The following is a 21,708-nucleotide window of genomic DNA, read 5'->3' as shown; positions in this document are numbered from 1 at the left end:
AAAGTGTTAAAGGTTTAATGTGTAAAAATAATTGTCTTGGGGAAAAATCTTTGTTGAACATTATAGTCCAAGGTTCATACTGAACTCAAAATATTAGGAAGATTAAGTGATTCTCTGAACACCAGTGAGAAGTATGTAGGAGACGGAGGTCACCCTTTGAAAGAAGATCTCTGTGACCTGTGTAAATTGGAGCCCCACAAACACTTCCAACAAGCATAGGTCAGGACAGGGTCATGGCTTCGGGCCTTCTGGACCCCTGCTCACCCAAGGGAGTGGGCTCACCGCGTGAATCTCTCGTCCTTCAGCTCCAGGTCCGCCACCGTGATGAGCTGATCCAGCTTGAATTTAGTGTCAATAGTTTCTGCATCCTGAGGAGAGTAGGTGCCACCTTCTTTCTGCTTCTGTCGAATTCTAAAACAAGTGCAGAGAAGACCAAGAGGGGAATATCACAGAAAACGTGAAATTAGGGTTAGTTTTCTTTCAGGTAAATACGATTAGTCAAATGATTTCTTTGTTGTAATCGCTTCTGAGAAGATGAGGCAATTTTATAGCTATTCTATTTCTTTTATCTGTTTGAATTTCATGGAATTTATTCAAATATCATTTTTAAGCAAGATGTTTGACACCTCAAATTTAATGAGATTTAGTTGATGAAGTACTGAGCAAATGGCACATTAAAACAGCACAGTAAAACTGAGGCTGCAGCCTGTTTCTCCTTCCTCCAACTGTCTCATCAATTTGTCATAACAAGAAAATATATCAAAATAGAAATCAACACTAGTGTTTAAAAAACAGTGCAGTTTTTTGCATGCTGAAACATTTCTTCATGCATGCAAATACATGGTTTTGAACTGAATTTTTATGTAAATATTAAGACGCACATACTATTATCTTTGTTTACAATCAGAAAACTGAGGTTCAGTACTGAAAGACATATGAATCTGAGAATTAAGCTAAAGTTTCTTTCATTTTAAGCCCATACATGCCTATTTTCCATGGCATACTATGGTATATTACAAGATTATAATTAGCAATTTTATCATTCACACTCCAAATTCATTATTTATTAAGAGCTAAGTCTTGAGGGTGCTATGAAAACCATAAAATGAGGTTCCTATTTTCAACAACTAAAATTTAATAGAGAGATAGGTTTTAAATGTAGAAAAAGAAAAAAATTCAAGTTGCAATTCAAAAGCACCTATTAATTATAAAATGTTATATAAGTCATTTCAATTATTAGTCTTTAGAAGTAACGAAGTAGAATTCGTTTTGAGTAATCCAGGATGACAAGGAAGAGAAGCCATTTCAGGTTCACTGGACAAAAGGAAAGTTATGTAAAAGCCTAAGAATATTCAAGTGAGAGTAGAATCCTTTGGCTGAAGAGAAGAGTATAGGGAAGGTGCAAGGAATAAAAGAACCATTTTTTTGCCCAATTAGAGCAAGAAAATGAGAAGTCAAAGACAATTTTAGAGCAAAGAAACAATACAAACATGGTGGATACGCACTCCTTCAGGACTCACCCCATATCTTACACAACATATCTAGAGCCTAGAAAAACAACCTTTTTCTCACCATCTTCTGGCTGAATCTATGAACAGTAGGTGATAATACCATTTTTCAAGATAATCTCAATTATTCATTAAGATGATTTAAAATATTCAAGACAAAACAGTGTGAATGGCATTTAGAACACAAGACTACATGGTTGATTTTGCAAATTTAAAATATTATTATCTTAGCAAGCTATCTTGCAAAACTAGATTTTTGGCTCATGAATAAGAGTTCCACTGAAATCTTTTAGACAACCAGGGAAAGAGAAGGCTGATTCTCTGAACTGGAGGGGGGACCAGATAGGTGTGAACATCAACCATAAGGGGTCAGCCATATGTGGAAATTGTCCTCACTATAAAAGTCTTGCCCACACTATAAAAATTATGTCTTACAAACTTTAAATTTTAGGCTGTATTAAATTAAACATATCAGATTTATAGATCATTCAAAAATATTTAGAAGGTCTGGCAGATTCTGTAGTGAGTGTGTTTGCGTGTGTGTGTGTTACTACTTTGTTGTGTCCGAAATCTATCCTTTTTTTGCCCTACTTTGTGATAATGGACAATTCTTTTGCCAGAAAGCAGAATGCTAAAATTTTCCAATAGAGGGCACTAGAGTGACCCTGCAAGGCAAGGGACAAGGACTTGCTGCCCCATGATGAAGCCTATTCTGCATTAATTTCCTTGAGAGCGTTCAGCAGGCCACCTAGAGGTGCTCTCACTGTCTCTTAAGTGCATACTCCTCTCATTCCATTAGTGAATGATTCCAAGAATCTCCAGCCTGCCCACATCATCCACCAAGAATGAGTCGCTTCTACAGCCAGTCTCAGCCTGCCTATCCTCTGAAAACCAGTGTCTTCTGCAAAACAACTCTTTACCCTGTCATAGCTCTTTGCCCACTGACAGCGAGATGCTGAACGTGCATGGAATAGCCACTCCACGACACCCTTGAGAAGGGACTTGATGCCGGTCTTAGTTCCTTTATTGTCCTCTCTCTCTCAATCTAAAGAGTAGCTGCTTTATTATACTTGATACTTCCAGACTCCATAGAATTTTCTTTTACCTCCTATAGAAGTTAAACATTTCATCTAGTTAATTATTCTTATGTTAAATGTTTCCCATTGAGCTGCAAGATTTCCTTCTTCATGGCTAGTTTAGTCAACCTACAGTGTATATATTTAAAAACATCATATAGTACATGGTAAATATTTCTGCAATTTAAGAAAAAAAGTTTCCCATTCACATAACTGCTATGGCTTCTATCTCCTGATTGGACTTTGACTGGTGTAAATGTCACCAGGAAGTATGTTGGGAATGTCATGAGCACAAATAAATCATACCTTGCAAATGCAAAAATAGCTGTTCCAAGAAGAATTATTGAAAGGATACACAAAGTGACTGAAAGAATGATCTCTACAGTTCTTTCTGAAAGTCCTTCACCTAGAAAAGAGGGGTGACATTATTATTAAAAACATTATCATGGAATGCTATCTTGGGGCTCAAACCACAAAAAGATATCTTTTCTTGGCATATTGCTCAAGAATGCTAGTAAAATGCAGAAACGTGTTTGTTTCTCTTCTAGCTATTTTAATTTTGGGACTCCGTGCTTGGTCCCTTTTCTTTCTATTTCTAAACTCATACTTTTGTGAGACATCATGGTTTTAACATTCATTTGTAATGTGATGAGTACTTAATTTTTATCTGTTAGACCTCAGACTTATATGTTCAATTTTAGACTAAACATCTTTATGTAGAAGTATAATGGAAGTTTCAAAATCAGTGTGTCCAAACTGAGCTCTCATACTTTTCCCTTTTCAACTACATTTTTCCACCTCTCAACTGATAGAAATTCTATAGTTCTGATTGCTCTGGCCAAACCTGAGTCAAATTTTCTTTTCTTTTTCTTTTTTGGAACCAGTAATCGAACTCAGGTCCTTGTGCTATCAAGGCAGGTGGTTGAACCACTGAGACAAAATCCCTGGCCAATTTTGAGTTTCTTTCAAATAACATTTTCTAAATGTACTTTTCACTGAACCAGGAAAAGACAGTAATCCCTAAGTGGAATAAGGAATAAAATGAATTAAAAACATAGGTCCTAGAAAGTTATGAAATTAACAAAGGCTAATGGTATGAAAAGAACAAAAGATCATCTTGAAGAGGCTCCAACTAACCAGATGGAATAATTTAAGCATTTTAATAGTTAAAAGCAGAAACAGAATGAAATAGATTGCATATATTTAAAAACTCATGAGCTCTAATATAATTTAATAAAATAAATAAAAATAAACAAAATATTGAACTGTAAGCAACAGATATGCCTAGATCATGTCCTCATGCTAAAAACTTAAGAATTATAATTAAAAATTATAGCTTTCTTCCTTCCCCACATGATCTATAACTTTGTGTGGATTTTTAAGTAGCCCTAGTTAAACATGCAAAACTTTATTAGAAGAGAATTCTCTTTAATGCATGCAGAAGAAATCAATTTAAAAAGTTAATAATTTCAGATTCCTAATGAAGTAGTTGATTATGGTAACAATTATAAGTGTATTTTAAAATGATTGCAGAGAAGATTGATAAGGAATTGAACATTAATAGGCTTCAGAGTATCATCCCACAGATTATTTGCTCGTTATAGGTAGGAGTAAACAACTTTCTAATGAAGAAGTACAGTGCTATTGACTCCTGATCAATTTTAGCAGCAAGTGTAACAAGCAGGTATTGCATCCTTCACGATGGAGGATGTTTTGCTGCAGACACCAACATCTGTAGAGGCTCCCCAACAAAAACGCTAATCACGAATATTCAAACCTTTAGATTTTGTTTCTAATTTACAAGATTAGGAGAAAGAAAGTATACAATAAAATGATATGGCACCAGGGGGGGAAAAAAACAGTCAGATGCATCCAGAAAATGAGAACTGCTACACGATCATTCCTTTGGCTATTTCAATGAGTCTATGTCATGGAGGATAAATAGAGTCTTTGACGATAATAGTCCTGAAGAGACATAATCAAAAATAAAGGGTGAACTCAGTTGTACTTAGATTTTAAAAATCGGAAAGAATAAAGTAAGAGATGATTTGGAAAACTATACAGTATTAAAATATCAAGGATTTATTGCTGATTTTAACTGTGGTAATGTAATAAAATATATGTATTAAAGAAGCATACTAAGAATTTAGAGATGGGATATCATGCTGTGTGTGACTTACTATTAAATATTTTTGGAAATAAGTGAATGAATAAAAAATTAAAGCAAATGGTAAAATATCATTATAAACCTTTTATTTGTAGGCATGTGAGGCCTCATGATGTTCCATTCCTTTTACTTTTAGTTGTGCTCTACTCTCTTCCTACCACCTCTGCTTCTAGCATTTTAAGATAGAGCCCCTCTCATCTTGCTGAATTATCATATGGATACCTTACAAGTTTGCCTGTACCCTCCCCACCCCCCGGTTCTTCTCCTTCTACCATCTATTTTCAAAAGAGCATCGATAGTAATTCTTGTTTAAAATGTTACCTCTTTGCTGAAAATCTGTCTCATGGCTTTGGAAGAGGAAAGCCAAAGTCCTTCCCAGTGGCTTGTGTGACCTGAACCTTCATTAGCTCTCTGGTCCCTGGTTACTTATCCTATTTACTTTTCATCCCTACCTTGCTTACTCCTCTGGGGCCAGATCAGCTTCTTTATTGAGGAGTGACACCAAGTTTCTCATGATATAGTGATTTTTATAAAAAATTTTACTAAGTTTATTGGTACATTTAATGTGTACAATGTAATAACATTCGTTGTTGGAAATTTGTACCTTTACATAATCGATCTTGGTTCTCATTTTTTCCCCATTCCTCTGCCCTCCCTTCAACCACTCCCTCCTTCCCAATCTACAAAGACTTTGTTTCAATTATTTTTCATTTTTCATATGGATTTCATTCCCTTCTTTCCTTTCCACTTCCCCTCCCATTTCCCTATCCTCTTTGTCCCTTTTCTTCCTATTTCACATTACCTATTATACCTTTTAGTTCTTATTTACACTTTAGGTTTCTCATACTAGAGAAACTATTTGGTTTTACACATGTGTCCTATTTATATCACTTAAGAGTATCACATCAGCGTGTATCTATTTAGCTATAAATGACTCTAATTTATCATTTCTATTGCTGAGTAGTATTCCATTTATTTAAAAAAACACATTTTTTTTATCCAGTCTCCAGTTGATGGACAAGTTGGCTGCTTCCAAATTTTAGCTATTACATATTGTGCTGCTATGAACTTGGTGCACATGTATCACTATGGTATGATTATTTAATTCTTTAGGGAATATACACAGCAGGGGAACAGCTGGATCAAATGGGACTTTTTTTTTTGTCATATTTTTTCTTTTCCCTTATTACCTTGCCCCAACCCTTCCCACTTTCTCTACACCTTTAGCTCTTTTCCTCCCATTTCACAATGTCAGTTATCTCATTAGGATCTTCTGTACTATTATAGTTTTTCACACCAGAGAAACTATTCAGTATTTAAACATGTGTGACTTATTTATTTCACTTAGGAGTATATCCTCAATATGTATCCATTTTCCTAAGAATGACTCTAATCTCTCATTCTTTATGGCTGAGTAGTATTTCTTTTTATAGAAAAACCACATCTTCTTTATTCAGTTTCCAACTGATGGGCAAATGGGCTGTTTCCTAGTTTTAGCTATTACAAACTGTGCCACTATAAACGTGGTTGCACATACATCACTGTGATATGATTCTTTTAATTCTTTTGGAAAGATACCCAGCAGAGGGATGGCTGGGTCAAATGGAGCCTCTAGTCCCAGCTCTTTGAGGTATCTCCATATTGATTTCCATAGTGGTTGCACCAGTCTGAACTCCCACCAACAGTGGAGAAAGGTTCCTTTCACCCCACAACCCCACCAACATTTGTTATTGATTGATTTCTCAATAGCAGCCAATCTTTGTGGAGTGAGATGGAATCTGTGTTGTTTTCATCTGCATCTCTTGAATGACCAGTGATGTGGAACATTTTTTCATGTATTTACTTGCTGATTTTACTTCTTTGTCTGAGAACTGTCTGTTCATTTCAGATGTCCATTTTTTAATTGGGTCTTTATATTTGGGTGGGCTGATTGTTTTGAGTTCTTTATATATTCTAGATAATAGTCCTTTGTCTGAGGAGCAGCTGGTAAAAATTTTTTCGCACCTTGTAGGTTGTCTCTTAATTCTGTTGATGTTTTCTTTTGCAGTGCAGAAGCTTTTTAATAAGATGAGATCCCAGTTGTTGATTCTTTCTGCTACTTCCTGTGCTACTGAGGATTTGTTCATAAAGTCTTTTCCTATGCCAATGTCTTCAAGAGTTCTGCCTAACTTATCTTCCACCACATTTAGTGTTTCTGTTTTAATATTTAGATCTTTAATCCACTTGAATTTTAATTTAGTGAATGGTGAAAGATAAGGGTCTAGTTTTAATCTTTGGCAGATTGAGATCCAGTTTTTCCAACAACATTTATTAAAAAGGCTATCTTTCCTCCAGTGGGGGCAGTCAGCTCCTTTGTCAAAGATGAGGTAGCTGACTACATCTGGAGTTGTTTTTGTGTCTTCCAGTCTGTTTCACTGATCCTCAGGTCTGTTTCTTTGCGCTGATTTATCACAGTGGCTTTGTAGTATACTTTCAAATTGGGAATTGTTATACCCGCTGCCATGTGTCTGTTGCCTAGGATGGCTTTTGCTATTCTAGGTCTCTTATGGTTCCAAATGAATTTTTGGATTCTTTTTTCTAGTTCTGTGAAATATAGTGTTGGAATTTCAAGTGGCATTGCATTGAAACTGTATAGCAGTTTTGGTACTATGGCCATTTTCACTATGTTGATTCTTCCTACCCAGGAGCAGGGGATATCTTTCCATTTTCTTATATGCTCTTCAATCTCTTTTTTCTGAGTTCTTTAGTTTTCAGTGTAGAGGTCTTTTGCTTCTTTTGTTAGATTTATTCCTAGATACTTCATTTTTTTGGATGCTATTGTGAAAGGAATTGTTTCCCTAATTTCTCTCTCAGTGACTCTGTTATTTGCGTACAAGAAGGCTATTGACTTTGGGTGTTGACCTTGTATCCAACTACTCTGCTAAAAGTGTCAATTAAGTCAAGAAGTCTTTTGGTAGAGTTTTTTGGGTCTTCAATGTAGAGTATCATATCGTCAGCAAATAATGACAGTTTAACTTCTTCCTTTCCTATCTTTATTGCTTTAATTTCTTTTTCTTGTCTAATTGCAATGGCCAATGTTTCCAGAACTATACTGAAGAGGAGTGGTGATAATGGGCATCCTTGTCTTGTTCCTGATTTTAATGTGAAGGTTTTCAGTTTTTGGCCATTTCATATGATGTTGGCTGTTGATTTTTCATAGATAGCCTTTATTAAGTTGAGGTATAGACCATCTATTCCAATTTTTGCAGGGTTTTTATCATGAATGGGTGTTGAATTTTGTCAAATGCTTCTTCTGCATCTATCAAGAGGATCATATGATTTTTGTCCTTGGCTCTATTAATGTAGTGTATTACATTTATTGACTTACGTATGTTGAACCATCCTTGCATCCTTGGAATAAATCCGACTTGGTCAGGATGTATGATTTTCTTGATGATCCTCTATATTCTGTTTGCTAGTATCTTATTAAGGATTTTTGCATCTATATTCATTAAGGAGATTGGCCTGTAGTTCTCTTGTTTAGCAGAGTCTTTCCCTGGTTTGGGAATCAAAGCGATGCTTGCTTCCAGGAATGAGTTTGGAAGTATTGCTTCCCTTTCAATTTCATTGAAACGTTTGAAGAGTAATGGCAGTAATTGTTCTCTAAATGTCTTGTAAAACTCAGCAGTGAGTCCATCAGGACTCACTCTCTTGGTAAGTTTTTAATTACATTTTCAATTTCACTGATTGTAATTGGGGTGTTAAAATGTTTTAATCTTCTTTGTTCAACTTTGGTAATTCATAAGTATCTAAAAATCTGTCCATTTCTTCTGTGTTTTCCATTTCATAAGAGTACAGGTTCTGAAAGTAGGTATTAATGATTCTCTGGATTTCTGTTGGATCTGTTGTGACTTCACCTTTTTCATTCCTGATTGCATGGATCTGAGCCTTTTTTTTCCTTTTTTTGATAAGGTTAGCTAGGGGCTTATCAATTTTATTTATTCTTTCAAAAAACCAACTCTTCGATTCATTCATTTTTTGTATTGTTTTCTTAGCTTCCATTACATTGATTTCTGCTCTCATCTTCATAATTTCCTCTGTTGTTCGAGCTTTGGGTTTTACTCGCTCTTGTTTTTCTAAGAGTCTAGGATTCATCATTAGGTTGTTCATTTGAGCTTGCTCTGTTTTCCTAGTGTGGGCATTCAGTGCTATGAATTTTCCACATAGAACTGCTTTCATTGTGTCCCATAGATTCCTGTATGTTGAGTTGGCATTTTCATTTATTTGTAAAAACTGTCTGATTTCTTCTTTAATTTCCTCTGTGATCCATTGATTGTTCAGGAGAGTGTTGTTCAATTTCCATGTGTTTGTGAAGTTCCTACGGTTTCTTGTGCTATTCTTCTCCAGCTTGATTGCACTATGATCTGATAATATAAAGGGAATAACTTTGATTCTTTTGCATTTATTCAAACCTGTTCTGTGAGCTAGTATGTGATCTATCTTGGAGAATGACCCATGTGCAGCCAAAAAGAATGTATATTAAGTCTATTAAGTCCATGCTTTCAAAAGCTTGGTTCAGTTCTAGTATTTTGTTATTTTTTGCCTAGATGATCTGTCTATTTGTGAAACTGGGGTATTTAGATCCCCACTGCAATTGTTTCAGTGCTTATTTGGTTTTCCATGTTTCTTAATATTTCTTTTATATAGTTGGGGGTGTTAATATTTGGTGCATATATGTTTATCATTGTCATCTCTTCCTCTTGAATTGTTCCCTTTACAAGGATGTAGTGGCCTTCTTTGTCTCTTTTAATCAGTTTTGGTTTGAAATTTACTTTGTCTGTGAATAAGATTGCTACCTCTGCTTTTTTCTGGGCTCCTGTCCCATGTAGAATTGTTTTCCATTCTTTCACGTTCAGTCTATGGGCTTCTTTTTGCACTAGGTGTGTTTCTTATATACAACATATTGTTGGATTTTGCTTCTTAATTCAGTCTGCCAGTCTCTTTCTCTTGATTGGTGAGTTGTGGCCATTGACATTGATGGTTATAACTGATATGTACTAACTTATTATTGTCATGTTATTGGCCTTTTCTTGACTCTTTTTACTTTTTCACCTTCTTCTTTTAGTTTCTTGCCTTGCCTATTTGATTTGCTCTGTTGGGCCTCATGGTGTTGTTACATTCATTGTCTTTTTCTAGGATTTTGTTTAGGATTGCTTGTAGTGCTGTTTTGGTATTCATGTAGTTTCTCATGTGTTCTTTGTTATCTGAGGCCATATGATCTTTAATATAATAAATCTCCCTATACGTAGAAATAAAGATACCCCATTGTACTTCCTTCCTTCCTTTCTTCCCTTTCTTTCTTCCTCTCTCTCTCTCTCTCTCTCTCTCTCTCTCTCTCCCCCTACTTCCCTCACCCTCTTTTCCATCACATATGTGCCAAAGAAAGGATATAGTGAGGATATAGTGAAAAAGCAGCCAGTCATGTATAAACCAGAAAGAAAGATTTTGCCAGATACTACATGGGTTACAACCTTCATCTTAGACTCCAGCTTGAGAAAATGAACTTCTGTTACTTCTTTGTTTAAGATACTCAGTTTAAGGAACTTTGCCATGGCAACCTGAGCAGACATCAACCTATTTAAAATCAAATTTAAAACTCCTTTCATTGTCTTCCTTCCCTTTCTACATGCTCTACATTTTCTTTTTTCTATATCTCAAATCATCTTTTAAATTATACTTAAATTCACTTATTTATTATTCCTGTTGTTTATTATCTGCCTGTCTATCTAGAATATAGGTTTCCTGAGGATAGAAGTTGTTTACTAAAAACTTTTCCAAGTTCTGAGTGTAAGGGGCAAGCAGTTAATGCTCCATAAATATGTTAAATTTCCTAATGAACAAATATTTTTATTTTTAAATAGTTATTAAAATTTTCACATTGAAGATCCGACACTGAACAAAATAAGAATACAAAAATTCAGCACTGATTTTAGGCATAACTACTAATTATAATCACAAGCAATTTTAAGGTACATGATTTATAATTTTACTAAAAAGTGTTTCAGTTTAATGAGAAAATAAGTTAACTATCTGTATACCACACAGATTAATGTTTCATCTTTCTTCTCTAGATTGGTGCTTGTGAAATATTGGCAATATGACAGTGTTCCTATAGCTATTCTCCATGACAGATTTGAAAGAATACTGAATTTTAAATAGTTATCACGCCTTCTTGGTCCCAGATATCTCAAACTAAATATAGAAGATGCTATAGCAACATGTTATCTCAGGTATTTTAGCTACACCTTTTTTATACATTATAATGATTGGATTGTTTTTACCAAAATTTACATGCTAACCCTAATTTTATACACTTGGAAAAGAAAGCATGAAGATGAATAAAGAATCAACTTTATTAGATTAGATAGAATCACTGGGCATTAGAACTCAATGGCAAAAATGTTTTCATAGACCACAAAAAAATATTTCAGATTAGATTACCATTTTAAAGCACTGGCCAAGTGAAGAAATGACATACAGTATATTAATAAACTATATGTGATCCTCTGGGCACATGTATTACAAAGATGCCACTAGGAGTGTACAAAATGTACTCTGTTAATTAAATTTGCTGATTCACTGTTATGCCTGGACCCACCGAATGAGGTCACATCTACCAATCCTTTCACAGAAAGTGGATTGTTTTTATAACATGCACAAGTCACTTCTTGACTAGATTTAAAATCCTGTGACAGATCAAATTAAATTATTTGCATAATATACCACACTGCTATCACTTAGTTATGAAGCACTGATTTTTCACAAGCTTTATCTTCTGACTGAAATCATTATTTAAATTCAGAATATAGATCCAACTTTATAAGCTTTAAAAAAATCTATAAGAAAAATATTGAATTAAATAAGAGATATAAAGCTCCTACTCCAATGTCTGACCCTTTATATAGGTTTACAAAGAGTGGAAGATCTTTAAATTATTTTTAAAAATATTCTTAGAATTAATAATAGGGAGAACTTTCTTCCTCTTTTTGGCCTAATGGTAGTCATCTCAGACATACAACATTGCAGAAAGAATTTACTAATGTTATTCATTTTTATAATTTATGAAATACATTTAGACAAGAAGAATTCATAAGTATTTGAGGTGATAGATTCTAATTATTTCATTCATCTTTTTACATTATATATGTATATATCACAGCATGACTTTGTACCCTACAAATTATATGAATATAATACTCAATAAAAGTTTGAAAAAATATAAATTAAAATGCCTAGTGGGGATGTCATCTTCATTCAAATTGGCAAATTGTTAAAGTAGATCATGAGTAGTGTTTAAACAGTGTGGGGGGGAAAGTCACTTAGCCATGGTTTAAAAAATAAAATGAAATTACCATACCTTTGTATGCAAAACAAAGCATTCTGATTTATGAATGTTAACCTCAAAGGGCCAAGACAAATAAGATGAGGAAAGAGAGAAACTGGAAATAATAAAAATATTGAGAAAAGAAAGTGATACAGCAAGGAAAGGAAGGCTGTTGGAGCAGACTTATCACCTACAGTGATCCAACTGAAGCTGCCTGGCACTTGTGATTTTCAGGCAGTGTGGCAGAAAGGTTATAAGGATGCACTGACTGGATTCGATTTATGTTTCCTGGGTCTGAAGTCTGCTGCCACCACAACCTCTGATTAAAACCTTGGGAAAATCATTTAAAAACATAGCGCTTCAGGTATCTTACCTATGAATTGAGACTATAAATGAAAAGAAAGTCATATTATAGAGTTACATTGAAGAATGTGTATGTAAAAACCACTTAAAAGGCTTGAAGTATACACAATGTCAGGTGACTTTATTAGTGACTATTTCATATAACACATTCACTTACTGAATCAATTTCCCTCATAGTTTATAGGATTTATACTTATGTTCTCACTTTATACATAATATTTCAGAATTTAAAAAATTTGCTAAATAATTAATCCAAAGTCTCATAAATTCAATATACACTAAAACTAATTGAAATATGCCTGTCTGCCTACAGAATTGTGAGGTGCTCCTCTGCATTCATGCTGCCTTATTTAAAAAAAAACAAAACTTTCTTCCCTTCTGGTGCCTTAGAGAAAGTGATCCTTTAGCTGCACATGATACACAGCAAGTCCCTTTTTTTAAGTGAATTTACTGAAACATTTAATTGTTAGCATAGTAATGAAATGAGAAGTGTTATGACAAAAGAAAACTATCACAGAGTGCCTTTGCCATAGGGTTTAAAGTTTCATCTTGTTCAGCTTTAACGAGATCCCTGTAAGGTGCGGAAATGGGTGTCTGGTTTTCAAATCATAGGAATCCTCTATAATTAAGCCTTGTAATCAAAACACTGCCTACAAGCAGTTTCCATAAAGTATGTGCCCAAAGAGGATTTTTTTAAAAAGAGTTTAAGAGAGATTCTTGTGAATTATGTTAATAAAATGCTAATGTTCAATCTTGAGCAAAAACAAAATCATGTAAGTTATAAGTATATTTTTAGAATTAATATGATGCCTATGTCATTTCCTCTGTTCATTCTTCTAGGCCGTAGTAATTTCTGTAGTTGCAAACTCCTCTTGCCCAGACTCATCCTTATCCAGCAAAGCCCTGTAGGTCCCCCTCTCACTTTAGTTAGTTCCTTTCACTGAACATAAAATTTTAAAAGTCTACGGTGGTTCTGTTGTTCTAATTTTAATTCCATATAATGACACCTCTGAGAGGCATCACTATCACCAAAATGGTTTGCAGAAACACAGACTAGTCAAGGCTTTTGATGTTTTAATAGACAAGCAACTCAGCTTGGAACTTGTTGCTTGTGGTGTGCAAAATACAGTGAATGAATGCTTATCCACGGGTGATTTGAAGACCCTGATAGCATTTAGACTTCTTTCACTGAAGGCCAGGATCCAATGCACACAACAAGGAATGTTGGGACCTAACACATGAAATATTTGAGGAGAGAAAAGACTTAATCACTCTTCATCATCTTCTGATGACACTATAGCTATTATATCAATTATTTTATTTTTTGTGTTTGTCCCCATTCTTACAGCTATGATACAACTCTTGCCATGGACTTTTGCTCATTGCAGAAATGGTCAACTTTATTTCCTTTCAGAGGATTTAGTCTTTGTCTTTTCTGGTATTGTTCTTTTGCCAAGAATTATTCTGACACCACAGCTTACACTAATGTCTCTCTCTCTCCCGTTTGTCACCGTTTTACTGGCTATATAAGAGTTAAAGGGCAAATGCCTGTTTCAAAGCTGCTGTCTGGAGAAAATTCTGAGAAGGCCAGTAGAAATGGGATCCTAAAAGGTTATACACATTTCAATGGTCTATAAACAACATACTGCACTCTGAGAAATCTGATAATAGATACAAGGAACCCTCCATTTCTCTCCCTCACCAACCCAATGTCTTTCTCCCTGCTATGTTTGGTCCATAGTTCACCAGTCCCTGTTTCTCTAGCCTTCGGGGATCCTGTGCTCTTAGCTTCATTCCACGTCTCCCACACACTCTAGATTCCTGTTGTTACCAGGACACAGTAGCAGTAGCACATAGACAACTGAGGTGTCAGTGGTTATGATTCCAAGGCAGGAACTGAAAACCTTTTTGTACATCTTCTCTTTTCTACAATTGGTTGTCTTATTCCACTCCCTTGGCTGTGAGACAAGAAAAGAGTGACCACTGCCGAAGAGCAGCTTGAGACTATAGTGCTCTATGAAGCCCAACTTTGGCCAGAGGGATGGAATTTGGCACAGTCTAAGTACTCATGTCCCAGGACACCATGGTTCCTAATTTTCAGCTCTTTCTCTGTTTCTTTGAATGTCAACTTTGCCTCTCAGATAAGTGTCCCAAGCATGTCCTTCCATTGATAATTTACATGGAACCACCATGTAAATATGCTTTATGAGAAACAAAGCATATGATACCCATTGCAGCAAGTCTAGCCCCTTTCAGCACTGCTCCTATAAAGTATTATCTCCCTCTGACATAGTAGTTATCCATCTTCTTTGTGTCTCTTATCTTCCATTAAAAAGTGCACTGAGATCACTATTCGCTGCAGTAATGGTTTATGGACGCTGAAACCTTCAGATGTGTACTTTACTGTGTGGTATCAAGGTGTGGTAAACTCACTTATAAAATGAAGAAATACTCAGCAAAATTGCAAAATTACAAATCTAATGAACTAGCTTTAAAATGATTAAGTTATTTGGAAAAATTAATCAAGCAAATGATGTTATGGAATTAGGTTAGCCAAATGAATTTGTCTTTCTGCCAGCAAATCTGTAACAGCTCATGATATACTGAAAAACAGCTCACTAGAATCTGAACAATGGCACAATCCCACATCTTCAAGTGATGTTGACAGATGCACTATTCACTTGGTTCCTTAAGATGTGATAGATGGATATATTGGGGGTTTTGAGGGGTTGGTGCAAAAGAAATAGGAAGTCATTACCTCTTAGTGAAATTCTAGAGAAATTTCTTCAAAGTAAGAATATTTCTAAAATATTTGAATATGACCTATCCAAGAGAAGCTATGAAGTGTTTAAAAATCCACCAAGTATAAATTATTGATATATTTTCTTATGCTGTTTTATCCAAGCCTTTCAGCAACCTCTCAGAGAAGGGTTCCATTTCAATTTTTCAAATTAAAAAAATAAACAGAGTTTAGAGAAATTGTCTTTCAAGTGGCAGAGCCAAGATTTGAATCCAGATCTCTATTTGTAGTATAGTGGCTGGGGATTCCTAGGATACAATGCTAGATTCCTGCACCATATATGTAATTACCTAAACACTCTAAGCCTGAGTGCCCTCATCTGCAAAGTGGTGAAAGCATTAGCTCTTCATTCAGTCTCTCATCTTCAGCATTATTAGCATGAGGGGAGTCTGGTGCATTGGCGAGCTTTAGCAGCACTCATAGCCTCTGCCCACTAGATGCCCACAGTATGCACCACTACCACCACTACTAAAATCACCACTCAGGCATCACAACAAAATAGGGTTCCAGACACCTCTCAAATGACCACACAGGCAAGGTTTCCACGCTGGCTGAGAAACACTGACCCAAACAAAGTATAGTTGTGAAGACTTCATTAGTTAATGATTAAGAAGAAGTTAGAATTGCGTCTGCCACAGAATATTTAATATTAGATATGATTATGAGGATAATGGTGATTATAATATATAATACATTTTACACATATATGCATATTATACGTATATAACTAAATTGAATTTGTGTTTCATTTAGGCTTAATATTTTTGGACATCATTGAAGACATTCACACAAAAGTAAAATGTAAGAACATATATTAAACAGCACTTTCAAGCTTCTACTTTTAAAAATTATAAGAAAGAAAATTTCCACAAGCCACTTTTCTTTCTTTTGTATTAGGTAACACTGATTTACATATAAAATTGTGTATTTTAAAAGCTAACTAAATATTTATTTTGGATAATGTTATCAAATGTCAGAAAAGATCCTATATCTAACAAAGTCCATATTTAGATTTGAATTGAAAGAGTATCCATCTTTTAGAAGAATATTAAAAATATTATGTTTTCCTTAGGATAATTAACCATAAAATGAATTTGTATTTAAGAATATCCAGTCATAGATTAATGTATCTACTAAACATTTAATAAATGTTCCAGCTACATAAACATGTTGATTAAAGATTAAAATAATTTACAAAATATGTCTTACCTAAAGTCTTAATAGGATCAGAGTAGTCAGAGTCAGTAAATTGTCCCATGACATTTGTGGCTCTAAATTTAAACCTATGAGGTCAAGTAAAAGAAATGTCCACAATTTTCAAATCACATTACTTTTTTCTATAAATAATTTAACAAATAGTTATGAAAGCTTTATTCAAAAGAAAAATGAATTTAGGAGATACAAATTTTGAAATTAAACCACCATCAGGACAAATTTATACTGTATTTGCATGAAATGAATAATTCATTGTCTTGCTCTGAGCACAATGAATTTAACATGTCAGTATCTCAAAAATCGGTCACACTCGGAAAGAGTCATCAGTTGAAGCAAATGAAGCGATCACTTTCCTTTAGGTTTATTTGGATGGAATGATTAAATATCTGTGAAAATGTGTACTACTAATATATTTAATAAGCATGATAATTGTTATTACTTAAACCATCTTTATAAGTGCCAGTGAATCAGATTACAGTGGTCACATAGAACTTGTCTCATTCAAATGCAAGCAAACAACGTCTTGTTTGTGTGTATGCACATTTACACATTTTGTGCTTTCATAATATTTAAAATAGAAGAAATACATAAGAGAATGAAGCTTAAAAAATAAATGAGTGGTTCAAAGTACCCTAAAGGACTAATGCAATAAAAAGAACAAAATGTGTTCAGTACTTGTACACATGCCCTAAGATGAATGTAAATATCATACACTCCAAATGTGTATGAACAAAGATATTCAAGTTCAGTTTCAACCTCCCAAATCCCCAAAAGGCAAAGACACCAGGGCATTGAATATTTAACCTACAAATTATAATAAATGATTTATCATTATCTCTTATTATTATCAAGTTCTTATTACTGTATGTGCTTTAGGAAGAGTATGGTTGGGAAACAAGGATGCAAAATAAAAATAACTAAAATATGAAAATTTGTGATATATTATTTCAAAGTTGTTTTATTTTTAATTCTAGCAATAACCTAGAATTTGAGCCAAAGTAATTGGAACTAATAGTAAATAACAAGACATTAGGTTTAATTGCCTAACTTCCCTAACTTTTCCTTTGCTTACTTGGCCTCAGACACTTATAAAGAACTTAACAGTGCTTTAACTAGAAGGTAAAAAAGAGGCATTTAAAAAATTAATAATAAAAATCATATATTGAAAAACAAGGTTAAGATCATTGTTTTAAAAGCTGTGGTCCTGGGCTGGGGATTTATCTGAGTGGTTCTGCTACCTGTTTCGTAAGTGCAAGGTCTCAAGTTCAATCCCCAGTACCAAAAAAAAAAAAAAAAAGTGGTCTTATGATATATAAATAATACTTGTATAATCAATTCGATAGGATAATTAATTTGGCAAAGAATTTAGTAAGGTAAAAAATATCAGCATTTGTTTTGAATATATTGTTATTAAAGGATACGAAATTCCAAAATGATGAAGTAAGTAGAAAAGATACTGGTCACGCATTCAGATATTTGATGGGATAAGCTGCAGAGAATTATTGCTATGAGTGACATAAAAGGGAAACCATCATGAACTTAAATTGTGACAGTGTTTCTGAAAACAATATCATGCGTGACAAAATGATGAGTAAAAAACACATTAGTCACATTTGTTTCTTCAGAAAAATTAAATACTCCTACTTATGCTCTCCAATACAACATTTTTCATATTGAGCTTATGTAACCTATCATAACAAATCATAATTTCTGGCAGGCTTGCACGCTTCCCCTACAATGCTCTATGTTTAGGGAATGAGGATATCTTGTCTATCTTTCCATTCCTAGTGCCTAAAACATTAGGGCTACTATGCATGCTAGATGTCCAGAGCTTACTGAAAAGATGAAATAATAAGTTAGATGAATAGATGAAATGCATTCATGAGCTAACTAACACAGTGCATGATTAACATAAGCTATACTTACAAATACTGCTTTTTTGGCTTTAGAGGTCCATTGCAAATTTTCTCTTCATTGCCAGGAATCATACATGCATTATCAGCACCTATGACATAGATTTCTTCATTGCCACTTAACTTTGTCTTTCCTTCTATACATGGAGGGTTAGGGAAGCCTTCGTTTGTAAAATATGGCCTTGCTTTATTAAAATATGCATCATACCATTTGGTTACATTTCCATCATTCTGAGCTATTTTCAGAGGAAGAAGAGAATAATGATTTCAAGTAATGAATGAATTTTACATGTAAAAGGAGTACTTTTATAATTTCATTAGGGGAATTTGGATGCAATATCAGCCCCTCTATGAGCCACCAGGGATAATTCAGCAGATCTACCTGGCTACACAAGTAACTCTCTCCTTCCCTATCATACATACACGAGTCTATGTAATGTTTGAAAGGATGACTTATTAGAGAGAGAAAGGACATTCCTTGAGGTTGTTGTCTGTTTGTGCCTTCAAGGAAGCTATCAGGGCTCCATTTTGTCAAAATCAAAACAATCCTACTAGCACATGGGGAGTAAATTAATCATATGATTTAACTATGCCTTTTCTCATTTTCATAAAATATTTTAGGCATAAATAAATGACTGGTATAATTAAAGATAGTATTGGCAATCTAGTTATCTCAAGATTTGTGTAATAATCAGGAGTCAATTCAATTTACTAATTTGAACTGAAAATCCTTTGGCCTTCAGAAATTCACATTCTACAGTTTAACAACATAAACAGATTTGATACCTCCTGTTTCTGTCACAAGCACTTGTACATTTTTGATTGGTCCATGATCATCATTGTAGTAACATATTGGCATTCTTATTGTAATTGTTGTTGAAGTCACAAGTAGTTTTCCTGTGGCATCAAAAATAGGGGTTGGCTTGGTTTTTGGTCGTGCTGGCGCTGTAAATAAGAAATATTGCTATAATTGATTTTTAAATTTTTGAATAGTAGAACATACTCAAATTTTCATTTTATAATGAAAAAGATAAAGTGATAATGAACATAAGTAACAGATGAAACACAAATGTGTCTGGATAGAGCAGATATTTAGCAATTATTATCTCCTGAAGGTAAATTATGTACTTTAGATTTACATAAAAATGGGGCCCAAGTATGATTTTCAGGTATCTGACTCCTCTTCACATGTTAAAAAATTCAATATATATATATACATATACATGTATATATATATGCTCACTTATATATTATTTATATAAATACCTAAAACATTTACATTTAGCCAATATTTTAGTATAATTTTTCTTTCTTTTTTCTTCCTTTAGCTAGATCACTAATTTATATTCTAATCATAGCAGCATCCCTCTTGCAAATTGTTTACTTGACATAATAGTTTGGTATTCTGACAAGAAAAGGCTAAAATGAGATTTGATGTGCAAGCACTCATTGGGGGAAATATCTGTGAAGAATAAAGGGGAAGAGAGCAGCAGTAGGTGGAAAGAGCCTTCAAAACACAAACCACAGGTATCACAAGTATAAGAAGGAGGAAGGAAATGAAGGGAGGAAAGGAAGGCAGGAGGGAGGTAGACCTCATTTGGAGTTCTGGGGTGCTGAGGAATATTCACGGAAAAGTTTGAAGAATCCAATACAAGGCTTCTTCAAAATATTATTTCCTTTATGGGTCAAATGAAAATCTAATGAAACTACTACTAATTAAACACTCTATATCACTCATAAAATTTACTAGAGAAATCTTATTTCTCTAGGACACCACCACACTCATAAATTCTCTCTATTACAGTAATAAGTCTGCCTGTTTTAGATAAAGAGTGAAAATCAGTACCATCTAGACATGGGAATAGGCAAAGTATTAGAAACAGGAAATTTTGCTAAAGCATAAAAATGTGTCTATTAGCATACAATTATGCCTGCTACTGATTAACAAAGAGAAATTAAGATTCTGTGACTTACACATTTGTAATCTGTGAGGTTATTTAACGGATAGTTTGAAGACTTCATGCATTTGTACATTTTAAAGTACAGAATTTATCAATTAAAATCAAATGCTAAATCTTATAAGTAGAATTATAACTCCATTAATTATTCATCAATGGATACTATACAACTATATATCTCTTATTCTTCATAGCATAAGTTTCTAGGTAGTATCTTACAATTTTTTTTCAAAGATGATCTCTTTTAATCCTCAAAACTTATAGGCAGGAACTAGTACTGTCTCCACCCTGCAGGCCTAAAGAGGTTCTGAAACTTTCCCAAAGTCAAATGATTATCAAGTAGACAATGTAGAATTAAGTGTCAAGATTTCGACCCTAAACTCAGCTTAATGCGGGCACTGTTAACCACTGTAATCTGCTTCCCTATAAAAGAAGGAGAAAAATTATTTTTTGCTTTAGAAAGAGACAGCATTGGATGAAATTCTAATAAAGGTCAAGAAATTACAGTTTTGGTATCATCTCTCTAAAAGCTTTATTAAACATTTTTAGAGAGATGATATAATCAGTCGCACGATTTCAATCTCTAAAAGAAGCTGGGCATGGTGGTGCATGCCTGTACTCTGAATACTCTGGGAGGCTGGGGCATGAGGATGGTGAGTTCAAACCCAGACTGGTAAATATAGACTTAGCAAGACCCACTCTCAATATTAAATAAAGGGCTCAGGGTATAGCTCAGTATGAAGGCCCCGAGTTCCATCCTGATACCAAATCAAAACAGACAAACAAAACAAGACAACAAAACAAACAGCCAAACTAAAACAAAGCAAAACAAAATCTACAGAAGTCACCAAGATTGTCTAAAAAGTTCTACTTTTGAAGGGAGTTGTGGATCATTTTGGGGGGAAGGCAAATTTTGGTTATAATTTATGCAAATAATACCTGTCAGACTAATTAACTGATCTAATTATAGTCAACATCACAAAGTTGAATGTACAATATTCAGTAAACACTGATTAATTGAAAAGAACTTGACTTCTAAGATAACTCAGTCAAGAAATCTAAATAGAATTATTTAAAGTATAGGCATAGGTAATTTAAATAAGTTTTCCTCTTAAAAAAAATTCACACCATAAAATGTATCTTTGAGCCAAATGCAGAGGCACATACTTCTAATCCCAGTACTCTCAGAGGCTAAGGCAGGAGGACCACAAGTTCATGGGTAAATGAGCAAGACTGCCTCTCCAGAGGAAATACTGAAACACAGGTTGCGGCTGTAGTGGCTCAGTGTGAATGTCCCACATATCCCATTATAACAAAAAAAAAAAAAAAAAAAAAAAAAAAAAAA

The 21,708-nt window shown here is 34.1% G+C and overlaps 1 protein-coding gene across 1 annotated transcript in view; it reads right to left on the bottom strand.

Moving 5' to 3' along the window:
* Window positions 1-21,708, bottom strand: part of Ptprq (protein tyrosine phosphatase receptor type Q) — a 217,497-nt gene that overhangs the window by 40,045 nt on the left and 155,744 nt on the right. Inside the window, exons 34-38 of the mRNA XM_033763494.1 lie at window positions 19,192-19,350; window positions 18,419-18,641; window positions 16,487-16,560; window positions 2,891-2,990; window positions 283-411 (exon numbers count right to left, since the gene is read on the bottom strand). Coding sequence (XP_033619385.1) covers window positions 283-411; window positions 2,891-2,990; window positions 16,487-16,560; window positions 18,419-18,641; window positions 19,192-19,350 — 685 coding nt within the window. The remainder of the gene's footprint in view (window positions 1-282; window positions 412-2,890; window positions 2,991-16,486; window positions 16,561-18,418; window positions 18,642-19,191; window positions 19,351-21,708) is intronic.

This window comes from Fukomys damarensis, unplaced genomic scaffold (assembly GCF_012274545.1).
Source record: "Fukomys damarensis isolate Sample0158 unplaced genomic scaffold, DMR_v1.0_HiC HiC_scaffold_15, whole genome shotgun sequence".
Classification (NCBI taxonomy): Eukaryota; Metazoa; Chordata; class Mammalia; order Rodentia; family Bathyergidae; genus Fukomys; species Fukomys damarensis.
This window is presented reverse-complemented; position numbering and strand designations above follow the sequence as displayed.